General features: G+C 38.6%; 1 protein-coding gene across 1 annotated transcript in view; it reads right to left on the bottom strand.

Moving 5' to 3' along the window:
• Positions 1-13,488, bottom strand: part of SYNE1 (spectrin repeat containing nuclear envelope protein 1) — a 596,966-nt gene that overhangs the window by 368,235 nt on the left and 215,243 nt on the right. The window contains exons 20-27 of the mRNA XM_027769865.1: positions 12,985-13,158; positions 10,679-10,837; positions 10,231-10,395; positions 8,158-8,292; positions 5,950-6,108; positions 5,545-5,753; positions 3,974-4,082; positions 1,975-2,139 (exon numbers count right to left, since the gene is read on the bottom strand). Coding sequence (XP_027625666.1) covers positions 1,975-2,139; positions 3,974-4,082; positions 5,545-5,753; positions 5,950-6,108; positions 8,158-8,292; positions 10,231-10,395; positions 10,679-10,837; positions 12,985-13,158 — 1,275 coding nt within the window. The remainder of the gene's footprint in view (positions 1-1,974; positions 2,140-3,973; positions 4,083-5,544; positions 5,754-5,949; positions 6,109-8,157; positions 8,293-10,230; positions 10,396-10,678; positions 10,838-12,984; positions 13,159-13,488) is intronic.

The following is a 13,488-nucleotide window of genomic DNA, read 5'->3' as shown; positions in this document are numbered from 1 at the left end:
ATAGAAGTTTAAGATAGATGAGTGTGCAATAAATTACTAGCTGTATAATCATTTGTTAGAGATTGTTGCTCTAAGTCCATGGCCAGTGTGTGAAAACACTTGGTAGATAAAACAAATGATAAAATGCTTGGTATAATGCTAGGGAGATTAACCACTTCTCATTATAGGCTGCCAAGTGATTTTTGTTTTGTGGGACAAAATATATTACAAATTGTTTATTGGTGTGACTTAAATTGTTTGCTAGATCTTGGCTCACAGATCACTTTCATATACACTAACTTTTAGACAGCCATTTTACTCTTACATTCTTGACCAAAGAAGAGATTAATGTCAAATTTTCATTTAAAGAATAGTAGTTGCTGCTTACTAAACTTAACTGTTGCTATGAGTGATGGCTACCAAAGGATTGAAATGGCTTAAGTTCCAAAATTTGGTGAATCATATTTCTATTTTCAACTTGTCAAAAATTCTTAAGATAATTGCAATTTATATATCAAAATCCTCACATCAAACTAAAATCTCAAGCAGTTCAGAGTATTTTGGGTTTAAATTCACCACTAGAGTCTCTAGCATATCTACTTGGATTAAAATATGAAAGGTGCAGATAATCACATAGTATAATGTTAAGATGCTGAATTCCCACATGATCAACCATGGTTCAATTCCTGGACCTGGTGACTTGAAAATCACACTGGGCACATGTGCATCCATGTCCAAAATCGAAGAGTAGAGTGGAAAAGAAAATATTACAGCACAGTCATCCCCTCCAGGGAGTGAATTCTTGCTTTCCCTCTCTCTGTCTCTCTCTAGCAAGTACACATGCCCTATGGCCAAAATCTTAAAAAGTGGTTAAAGGAACTGGAACCCACATGGCTAATGGTAATTCAAATCTTGGATCTGGAGGCTTGAAAATCAGGCCAGGTACATATGTGTGCACGTCCCAAATCCCAACAGGATGGAGAAATAGAGAAGGAATTGCAATATGATCATTCACTGCAGGGAGAGAAGTGCTTTCTTCCCTACCACCCTTGTCTCTCTCTCTCTGTGAGTACACATGCCCTCTGGTAATTAAAAACAAAACAAACAAGCAAGCAAACCAAAAACGAATGATCAAAAGTGATTTAGCTGCTAAAACTCTAAGCTCTAAATGAGAACTTTGATCTTGATATCAGACAAAATAGAATTCAGGCAAACATTCATCAATTCTGACGAAGATATAGCAGCTATAATATCTGTGTGTGCCAGTAAAGAGACAGACAAAGGTATATCTACTTTATAAACCAGCACAATGACTTGCAAGCAGAAATAAATAAAAACCATAACTAGTAAGAGGAACACCATCCTGTGTATAAAACAAGTCAAGAAACAAAAATGAATTGAAGGAAAATGGAGACTAAAACAATATAATCAATAAGGTAGATTATATGGAGATACATACATACATGTGTGTATGTCAAACTTCAAATACTGATAAATAATATGAACTTTATTTATTTAGTTAGTTTTACTAAAGGATATGTGCACATGCCATATGGCAACACCCCCACCCATCCACCCACACACACAAAATGACAAGCTCAAGGTCACATAGATAGTAAGGAATCAGATTTAAGCTCCAACCTGGATTGTCTGAACCTCAAGCCTTTTTTCTAATCTCTATGGTAAGCTTAAACCACCTGTAAACCACCGATATTTTTAGCAAGAGTGAAAAACTGTCGATTTGATGAGTTTTGTACTTTGGATATAGGTCACTAACCTGAATTAACAAATCTAGCTGCCCTGACCATAATTTAAGCACCCAACTCAATCTTTCCCCACATGTTCATAGAAATAAAATATAATCACTATTCTGCTTCAACTACAGTTTCTTTATAAAATTATTTGCTAACGAAAACCAAAAGAAAGAGAACCTCCCAGGTCCTCCCCCCTCCCCCCCACCAGACTGTCTGCTTAGCATGTGCATTAGCCATATACCTCGGACAACAGAGTCCCTAGGGACTTGAAAGAGCTTGACAATTTTGCAAGCTCATCCCCTTGCTTCTGGGCTTCATTCTCAGAAGAAACTTCAATCAAAGTTTTAAGCCTGGATTTCAGCCAGCTGAGAGTCTCGCCTTTCTGAGTAACACCACTTCTTATTTCCTGGAATAAAAGAACACTTTTTATGAACTGAGTACAATTACAAATGATAACTTTCCTGCAGTGAAGGGCTCAGCCCAAAAAGGATGAAAAAGTTTAGGTAGGAGAGCCAGACAGTCGCTCACCAAGAGGGTGCCTGCTCATTTAACTTTGTACACATCGGTAACAGAAGCCTGCAAGTGAAAAAAAAAAAAAAAACATTCCCAAGGTCAATACCTGATGTATGAAATCAGTGCTGTCTATACTCAAAAATTACTAGTTTGTGGTTCTGTGGTAACACAAAATTGGATCCATACGGAAGGTCCTGTGTTTGCATCCTGAGGTCTCCCTGTTCATGCTGAGCATACACATGACCATGATCCAGGCTAGCTAAGGCCAGAAGTGGGTTACGGAATACAGACCCTGTTGGGGGTGCCTGTCTATATCTCTCTTTAAAGAAAGTAATAAATAAATTTGAAAAAAATTACCCTCATAATTATTTTATTGATCCCAGTAAAGATGATTCTAAAGGTACTACAGAAAAATATGGGACACTAAAGTTGAGAATTATACCTAGGTGTTGTTATCTAACTTTTTGACAGCTGAAGGAACATGGTATTTTTTTGGGGGTGGGTGAGAGCCCCTGTCTTTTTAGTTAGCTGCTTTGTTTTGTTGAAGATTTCTTTTATTGAATATTGCTACGGACATTCTGAAGATTTATTTTAATTTCATTAGCTTACATTTTCTGCCTCATTTTTGTTAGTATTTAGAATTCAATACCTTATATATTCAGATGCATAGATAGGAGCATAGCTGTAATTCAGGAAGGAAGGGTTATGGGCCAAGTTGATGATGAAAACATCTTTGAGCTTCCAGCCATATAAGGCTGGTGACTGACAGAGTGCTAGTGTGTGTGTGTGTGGGGGGGGGTGCCACCTGTTCCTCCTACACCAATCCCGGGGTTACACAGGGGCAAAGTTTCCAGTTACTCATGCTACTCCCAGATTTTTCAGGGCATATGCATACTGCCCAGAAAGCAGTGGGTTCCAGGGAAAAACAACCTCTTCATTCTAAGATGTGAGTTGTTTTTGTACTATAACAGTAACCAGTAGTAAATATAGATCCCCTATGTGTATACAATGACATTAGTGAGTACCTCTAGCACTTGAAGGTATTATATAATTTAATTTTTAAAAAGTGAAACTTAGGGAGTATAACAGAAAGGAACTATATTCTCTTTGACAGCAGCTCTGTAACTTGTAGGGGTTAAAAATGCTGAAAGATAAAAGAATCTCTTAACAATGTAAGTCTAAAAACTAAGAACCAAGCTACCAGGGGGAGAGTTGAGGGGTGTGATTCATGGAGCACAAGCCATGCTCAGACCTGAGGCTCTTTCTCCCTGGCTGGCTTGACCAAGCCGTCACCATGCTCACAGGCTGCAATGAACGAGCCTGAATTGTGATGTGGAGAGGACGCTTAGAGACCTGGTCCAATTCCCTGTTTTCTCTGTGACCTGATTTTTGGACAGCTGAAAATATATTATATGAAAGTATATGGTACTCCTGTCTTCTGTGACAAAATTCTTAAATCTCTGCTGTGTTATATACCCATGCATCAATTTTCCACTCAGGAATCCCCATTAGCTAAACATGCATTAAAGACACCACCGAGCGTGACTAACTGTCAGAGCAGCTACCGTTGACTCACTAGGGGAAAATATGTGCAGACTATTTTTTTAAGAAAACTTTTGGGCACACAACTTATTTCCAGAAAGAAAAACAAAAAGTAAGATAGTCTAACATTATTATTATTTTTTAATTGGAAATTTTCCTCTAGAAAACAGTAGTCCAGAACTTACATCTACAACATGTTTAACCTCTCCGTGGTTGGCAGTACTGATAGCTTCACCCTGGATCCCCTTCAACTGCATTTCCTTTGTGGATATCCAAGATGACAACTCAAAAAACCTGAAATAACCCGAACAGTTTCTTATGAAGCGAAGAAGATATCAGAATGGCTAGAATACATTTTCTATTTTGAATTCACTCACAAAAATTTAACAATCAAGTGATTTACAAATTGATTGAAAGATTTTCTGGAAATTTTCTTTAACATTAAGCTTAGGGCAGTGGGGGGCCACCTCTGTGCTCTGTTACTTAAGGGAGCTCAGTAGAGGGAAAAGGTGTGGCCCAGGGCCTGAGTTCTGGAGAGAAGACAGGGACCGCACATGTCCCTGCAGAGTGAGACTCTGACCCAAAGAGTTAGAAGCCCTCCATTGGAGGTATGAGGAAATCGGGGAGAAAGAAATCAGCTCGCTCTGCCTCAAAAGATATATAAGCTGGGTCACTTGAAAATAAAGTCCCTCTCTGATCCAAATTCTGACCCAAACACATTCTTCCATTTGTTTTATTTATTTTATTTTTAATGTACTTTCCATCATGGTACATCTCTGTGGCACACGACATGGTCAGAGGGTAAGTGTGCTCACCAGAGAGAAACACCAGAAGGAGAGAAGGAGAAGGAGAAAGCACCTCCCCAGTGGGGTGTGGTCATGCCACAATCCCTTCACTTCCATTTCCCTGTCCTGTCAGGATTTTGGACATACACACACACAAACACACACACACACTCCTGGAGTATTTTCAAGCTGCTGAGACTGAGATTTGAACCATGGTGGGCCATGTGGAATCCAACTAGGTTATAAGACCAGCTTATTCTTTTTATTTTGAATTTTTAAAACTTTTATTTTTGAGAGATTTTTTGCTAAAGGTCATGTGTACTTTCCAGAGACACAGAGAGAGGGAAAGTGAAAAACCCCCCAGAGAAGATGGTTATGTTGTAAATCCTCCTCCATTCTCCTCTCAGGATTTTGGGCATGCATGCATACTTGTCTGGCATGAGTTTTCTTTTTCTGGAGAGGTTTTTGCTATAGGGCATGTGCGTTTACCAGAAAGTCAGAGAGAGACAGAGAGATAGAAAGCAAGAAATCACCCCCACGGGTGTGATTCATGGAACACATGAATTCTCCATTCTCCTCTTGGGATCTTGGGCACACACACACATACATCCGGCGTGAATTTAAGCCACTGGCTCCGGGACCTGAACCACGGTTGGCTACATGGGAGTTCAGCAACATAGCCATTACTCTATCTGCTGGTCCCAACCTGGCATGAGTTTTAAAACACTGGGTCTGGGACTCAAACTGTGGGTGACCATGTGGGAGTCCAATGCCTTAACCACTACACCACCTGCTGGCCCCCTCCCCCATTCTTTTTATTAACTGAAAGATTTTGTACAAGAACATGGGTAAGGCCACACAATCTGATTTTCCTAATTGCATAAAATGAAATGTATGCCATTTCTTGTTGTGTCTCCAACTAACAGAATTAAGATAGACCTTCTCCTTGTCTGGAGGCAACTCAAGACTACCTGCTGGTATAGTCTCTCCACTTGTCAGGGTCTTCCAAAAGCTTTGCATAGGTGCTGTCAATGGCAGCTCTGAGCTCTCTGAGAGCTGTGTGACAGGTTGCAGGTGCATCCCGAACCGGATCCCGCACTGGGAGTTTCACACACAGTTCCTCAATGAGCTGTAACCTTTTCTCACAGAGGTGATGAGGACCTTTGTCACTGAAAAATATCTAATGAACAACAGGCATTTTTATAATCCCCATGAGAAGTCATATAATACTTCCTACATTTTCATAGAAAAACCAAAGGAAGATCCCCATGTGGACTACCAATGAAGGGTAGTCCAATTTTCTATTTTCTTTTTTCAGACCCCAAATGAAATATCAGCTATGGCCTGTAGGTAATGGTATGGTATGAGAGACATACCCTGTGCTCTTTAATAATCTGTTCACTGCCTTCCTGGGACACCAGGTTGGTCTCTCGATCCAGCTCCGTCCTGCATTCTTCTACAGAGGCTAAGAATCTATTCCTCTCCACATCAATCTTCAGATGAAGCAAATGATAAGGAGCTTCTCCTTGAAGGTCCTATATACCATAAGAAGATTCAGAAAAACAGGATACGTTCCTAATTATGTACATTTCTAACTGAAGTGGAAAAAATAAAACATAAAATAATTGTTTTAGAGGCAAGGTTATTTCATCACTGTTGTCTACTCTTAGGCTCTCTACTTTATACTTTATTAAATACTAAGACCTCAGTAAATCCTTTCTGCCTACAGTGGGTTCATGTTTGCATGGCAATTACCCTACAGAATTCTCACAGCAGCTCCACACAGTGTTAATGTGCCTCTTTCAGAGATGAGATCATTGAGGCCCTGCTGTGCATACAACAGTTTGGTTCAAACCTGGATTTAAGTCATGCACTGGAGCCACATCCCCTTTCCCTGCACACAACACTTTTGATTTAGCTGACACCCTTGTGAGGTAGAAGGAGCAGATATTACACCAACTTCATAAAGGAAACATGAAAAAACTTATCAGGAAAAACAAAAAGTAATAAAACAAAATTAAATAAGCCAGGATTGCTGATCACCTGCCATATCCTCTTTCCTTCAGGCTCTGTGTTAAGAAGATAAGTAAACAAGAACTCAAACAACACATTACTTTTTTCACATTCTTTTTAATTATAAGCATAAGCTTCACTATTACCTTTAGTCCTAAAATTTATTAATTTTAGCCCACTTGTATCCTATAGCATTTAAAAAGATTACCTTTCAGGCAGAATTCAAAGATAACTCACGAGGAAATGAGATATGGGACCATGGAAAGACTATGACAGACAATACTCTAGAATACTCTAGAGAGTTTGTGTGTGTGTGTGTGTGTGTGTGTGTGTGTGTGTGTATGTGTGTGTGCAATAAAATACTATCTCCACTTACAGTCTCTATTCCATAATACATTATGATATGTTAAGCTTCAAAGACAGCTTAGAAAGCTAGGATGTAGAAATTATTTTTTTCATGAGATGCTCACGTTTTCAAATTTAGCAAGTATAAAAGAGATTTCTTTAACTGTCTTTTTCCATATGCAGTGAAGATTTTTTAGTCTGTGTCACTGTTAAAAATCCAGAAAGGAACACAACGTGATGGAGAGACTTTTATCTGCTAATCTTCCAAACCCCAACATCCCAGCATATAACATACACAATCAACCCTCCATTGTCACCTCCTGATAGCACCTGCAGCTGGGGTCAAGCTCCTCCACCCTAGTTCAGGAAAACCAGCTTCACTGGGTCTTCATTATACTGCAGCTTCTTCCAGAATCAGACAGACAAATTCTGAAGTGGTTTCCAGTTGACAGGCCCAGCCTTGTCTCCCAGAACTCTCCCTTGACAGTCAGACCATTCTCCATGGATGCCCTACTTGCAGGTTCTCTGCTTCCTCTATTCTCACTGAGGCTGTGGCATTCTTCTATTTAACCTCACATTTCTGATCTGCTTTAAAGTCCCAGCTAAAATGAATTACTTCATTCAGTTTTCCAGTCTCAAGTATGTACACCTCCCTCTTTCCAAGTTTTCCCAAATACATTACCTGCATATTTTTGGACTTATTATATATTATACTTTCATTCTTGCAGCTAATTATCTCCTTTACTGAACTTTGTGGGAAGAGGATTATGCTTTGTTCATCATTGAATCCATAAACAACAAATGTTTTATTTATATTTTTTATATCATACCCTTATAAACTAGATGATAAAGTCTTCAAGGAGAGCAAATATATATACAAATATATATATATTTGTAATATCAATGATACACATAACATAGTCGACTTATCTAAGAGGAGTGTGCTAAATGTTGCTTGAATGAGGTAAATGCTCTAGTCATTCCTACCCCTTCCTTCCAAAACTCAGAAAACAGCAAAAATAGAGTCCTCTATAGCATAATAAAACTGATGCAAATATAGAAATAACAAAGTGCTATCATACTGTACCATGCTTTACTTTTCAGTACTGCTGTTGTTAATGGGAGAGGTGACCACGGTGACTTTCCGTGAACCTCTAGGTTGGGCCTTAACACCCTCCTGCCCTTCCTTGGTCATGACACACTGCTCCCCTTCTGTCCTGACTCACCTTCCATTGCTTATGGAGCTTTCTAACAGCTTCTTGCAGGCCTTGCTGTTCCTGCTCAGGGAGGATATCGGTGAGCTCATCACAAGCTTTTAGGAAAGCATTGAGCACCCGCTGATCCAGCTGAGTGAAAAACTCCTGACATAGAGAGAGAGCGAGAGAGAAAGGTGGGAAGAGTGTTGGACAGAATATGAGGCAGCATCAAACTATCATGTCTCTAAACATGCCTCTAAACAATCCTCTGGGCCAACTACTGCCTTCCTCAAGACTTCTGGGCAACTACTAATTTTTTTATTAATAGATAAACTATAAGCATGTGCAGTTTTGAGTTAGAAACATTACATCTGAAATTCAACTAGTACTTTTTATTTTTCTTTCTCTTTCGTTTTCAAAATTTGCTTTACTCTTATGAGCTTACTTGAGAGAGACAGAGAGGAGAGTGAGAGAGAGAAAGTGAGAAAGCACCCCGTTGGGGCAATGGCCACACTGCAATTCCTTTTCCTCCATTCTCCTCTTGGGATTTTGACACATATGTCCAACATGTTTTTCAAGAGGCCAAGGCTAGGACTTGAACCTTGCAGTGGTCATGTGGGATCCAGCCACTTTAACCACCAGACCACTGACTAGCTCAGTACTTTTCATCTTTAGGAAAAAATTATTTTTGCAATTTTCAAATTTGGTAGTCTATTCTGAAAGCTCAGTGGGAGATCTTAAAACCATGATTCAACAGTGACAGAGTTTTTGGTTCCTCTTTGGTTGAGTCAAAAAAGCAGAGTCGAAGCCAGGACTGAGCCTAATAATTGCTCATTCCCTAACTGAAATGCATTCCAAGCCCTGGTGGCTCATGGTGAGTCATTGTCACACTCACCCATGTGCACACATGAGCACACAAGATACAGACTGAATTGTGTCCTTCCCAAATTCACATGTTGAAGCCCTAACCCAACCCCAAATGTCATGGCAATTAGAGGTGGGGCCTTTGGGAGACACTTAGGTTTAGATGATGTCATGAGGGTGAAACCTCAAGATTAGTGCTGTTATAAGAAGAGACACCAAAGAACCCACTGCTATACACTCTGTGTGTCACGTGAGGACACAGGAAGAAGATAGTTATCTGCAAGCCAGGAAGAAGGCCCTCCCCAGAACCCCCACACTGGCACCCTGATTTCAAACTTCCAGCCTCTAGAACTGTGAGAAAATAAATTTCTGCAGTTTGAGCCACCAGTGTATAGTGTTTTGTTGTGGTGGCCTGAGCAGACTAAGGTGATATATATGCACATGCACATGTAAATAGGTCCCACAGACACGGTAGTGCATTTGCAGGGATACTTTTAAACAACAGTAATTCAAAAATAGAAATCACCATACTGCAGAGGTGAACAAACTGAGGTGGTTTGTGTTTTGTGGTCATAAACATCAACCCTATGTCTAGCCAGTTGCATCAGGAAGGCATTGCAGTCATCATCTGAAAGGGTGGGTTATACAATTTTCCACTGAAATTTCAGGAAATTTCCACAGAAATTTCAGAACACACGTTCTCAGAGTTCTAGGCAACTCCACACACAATTTCATGCCTTACTAGTGTTCTCAGTACTGATGTAATTAAACAAGGAGGAGAAGCCTGATGATGGCATCACCACACTCGGGACAACTGTGAATAAGCCATACCAGACTTTGAGGGATATGATCTTTATACTATAAAATGAGCACAAAGGACATCACCATTCACCTTATGTTATCTATATAAAAGAATTTTTACTTATGTAAGAGTTTCTGGTTTGAATGATGAATTTCTAACTTAACAGCCAAAATTATCCTATGACTCTTACTATTCTAGGGGCTTTATAAAGGTCAATTTATAGGTTAGCTAGTCAACTGCTCTTGAAGTTTTTTCATCCTCCATTTCTTTGGATCTCACTCCTGAAACATTACTGCCTTCCCAACTCAGCCCCTCTTTCCCCTCCCTGTGTTGCATTGGAATGTCCTTCACAATTTTTCATTCAAGACTGCCCATCCATACAAGTGGACGTCACATAAGTTTTTTCAGCTCAGAGATCCCACTCAGGGGGGACTCACAGTGTGTCTCTTCAGCAGTTCTTCTGGATCCCCTTTTTCCTCCAAGCCCTCCTGAGCAATCCGTAGCACTTTTTCCAACTCTGCTCGAGACTCCTCAAATTTCTTCATCAAACGACTATTGGTTTCCACATGCTTCTTCCAATCTCCAGTTTTCTTTACCATATTCTTGATGTAAAAAATAATCATAATGTGCTTTCACATTACTAAAAGCATCATTTTATTAGAGAGTATTATTGATTTTAAAAGACACTTGGAAGGAAGACATTTCATTAGGATGAGAATGATTAACTTTTTCCAGTATTAGATTAATATTTTTAAAAAGATGTAGTAAAAAGAGCGGATTCCAAATGCCCATAGGTGAGGCAAGACTACAAGAGTAGGCAATGCCTTGTCCTCACTCTCTGTATTTTTCTCTGTTTAAGACTTTAAATCAAATAGAACAAATTACCTGAAAAGCAACATGAACATCTGTAATCTGTCTTTGTAGCTTTGTCTGATCAAAATGCTTTAACACATTGCTCAAGGTCACAAACTTCTGGACACTATGACTGCCTTTCTCAATTACAGTCAAGGTTTTCTTACAGCTTTCCTGACAAGCTAACAGCTCCTACAAGAAAAAAGAAACACACAAAATATTTAAAAGAGTAAGAAAGAGAGTCACCACTGCAAATAATAACATTATGTAGATTTTAAATGTTCCATCAGCAATAAGTCAAACCAAAAGTACAGGGGAACATTGCTTTTCAAAGGAGCTCAGTTTTAAGCAAATGCTGAAGTCAGTGCTTTTCAAAGCATTTACGTGTCACGTAAGTTTTTTTTTTTAATATTTCATACACATCTTATTAAGAAAGGCAGAGCATCAAAATTATTACTTGCCTAGTGTCTGCCTTCTTCCAACTAGTTAGTAAGCCTATGGTCTATTGAGAGAACAATCATGAAATCATGCTACGTATCAGGTTTTAATCTGACTAAATTAACTTAAGACCATATCACTACCGAGTCAGGTGCAGCATATTTGTATCATGCGTGTATCCTAAATTTATCGCATTGAATTTCCTGAGGCTTACAAGCTATCAGCCTTAAATAATGAAATAGGGACTCTAGATCCTAATCAAAAAAGGAAGCAATCCAGTGGAAAACTTGCCCAGGAAAACTTGCAACCATCACACCTTTACAAGACAAGAAGCAGAGGTGATGCACAGGTCCACATCGGAGCCTGCCATGTAGTCATTTGTGAGGTAGAAGGCACAGACATTATCCTGCCTGGCCAAAGTAGAGCATCATTTTTAATGTAAATCCACACCATTTGCATTTCAACATCCTCTATTGCTTTGAAAAAAACATTTAAAATGGTTCATTTCGATGTCATTTTTGATTATTTGGAAGTGAACACTAAGAGCAGCTTTTTTTAGTTTCTTTAGGCAAAACAGAATAAGGACACACTTTTTCTTTTTGAAGACTTACAAAATGAAAGAGTAACAGTTTAAAACTGTGACAACATATTACTGATATTTATTATTAATAATATAAATATTATTTATGCAAAGATTATAGCAATTTGGAAATGTTAAAAAAACGATACCCTGTTTCAAAATGAAAGACAATCTTTATGCAGTATCATGAGAAGTTATTGAATAGGGTTTGGTGGTATAATTATTGTGGCTTCACTACCTATAATAATAATGATACCAGGTACAGAGAACATATTACATGCTATTAAGACCTAATATCCCTACAAGGTCACAACTCAGGTATTATCATCTTTATCTGAAGGTGAGAACATTGAAGTTAATCAAGGCTTTGTAATTTGCTTTATTTGCCTGACTCATTTCAGATAATCTCTGCTCTTTCTACTAATGGTTCTGCCTTCCTCTCATGAATCTATTTCAATTAATGAAGTGGCAAACCCTTTTGTATGTTAGTTTCACCCTCCTCTGATGGATAGGTTCATTTATTACAGCCAACTAAATAAGTCAATTAACTGGAACACTCAGTAGGAGACTGCTCTGCATACAGATCTACTTACTAAAAATGAGACAAAGAAAAATGATTTTCACTCCAAACACATTTCTAGAGTTTTCTACTTGTTTAAGCATATCTCTTCCTAGAGTGGAAAAAAAATATCTCATGAGACATTGATTATAGATACTAACAAGGTGACTTTGAAATTCATATGGAAATGCAGGGACTGAGATAGTCAAAACTATCCGATGAATACAATATACAATTAAATATAAATATATATATGTAAAATAATATATACACACATACATATAAATACATATATATGACATTTTATACATTTATATACAGATGTGTACATATGGAACACACACCCATGTTTGAAAAAAAATGAAGAAACATGTATCTTTTTAAATTAAATTAACCATTTAGTCAATTACTATGATAGTTGGGGAGCCGAGTTCACAGAAGAGAAAGTCAGGTCTTCATAGCAAACTAATGGGGTAGTCCTAATTTGTCCAGCTCAGTGAATTCACTAATTGGGAAGATTAGAACCTAGCCCCCACAAGCCCATCCGCAAAGGCCAGTGTGACAATCCCTGAATACAGCTCAAAGCCCATCCACTGACAGGGGCGTGTTTCCATCTTTGGACAAGACGTGTGTTTTGTTTTGAGTTACTAATAGTATTCTAGAAAAATAGTTCTTGTACTAAGTGAATTCCTATAAGCAACACCTCAGTCTCATTACACATGCTTTGACATAATTCTGTCTCCTCGAAGGGGATTTTCTTACCTGGTGTTTTTGTTTAAAAAGAGCACTAGATTGTGCCTCGTGCTCAAGAATGGTTATAATTTCATTAATTTTCCCGAGTGAATCATAAAAGGACGTCATCTGTTTTTCTAATTCCTCCAACGGAATCAACAGCTGCTGAGACTCGTAAAGGAGTGGAGAGCAACATTCTTTGACCTTTAAAAATACAAAAACAAAATTTCATGGAAAGGCAGTTCGTTCAGCAGCACCAGCTCAAGGTAGTGTTCGAGGCTCTGAGGAACGTTTTCTGTAGTGACAAGGTTGTATGGTGTCTACAAATCCCCACAGATAGCTCTTTAATGATATTTCTTCTTGTTAAATTTTGCTGTCAAAAACAATACTACCGAGACAAATGAACAGCTACTGAGCTTTCTCATGAAAATTCATCTAAATCATCCATCTGGACAGCATTTTCCCATCTAAATGATCATGGTTAGTGAGGCAGATGGCATCAAATTCTACTCCATAAAGCCTGTAACTCTTTCC

Source organism: Tupaia chinensis, unplaced genomic scaffold, assembly GCF_000334495.1.
Source record: "Tupaia chinensis unplaced genomic scaffold, TupChi_1.0 Scaffold000014_1, whole genome shotgun sequence".
NCBI classification, from domain to species: Eukaryota; Metazoa; Chordata; class Mammalia; order Scandentia; family Tupaiidae; genus Tupaia; species Tupaia belangeri.
This window is presented reverse-complemented; position numbering and strand designations above follow the sequence as displayed.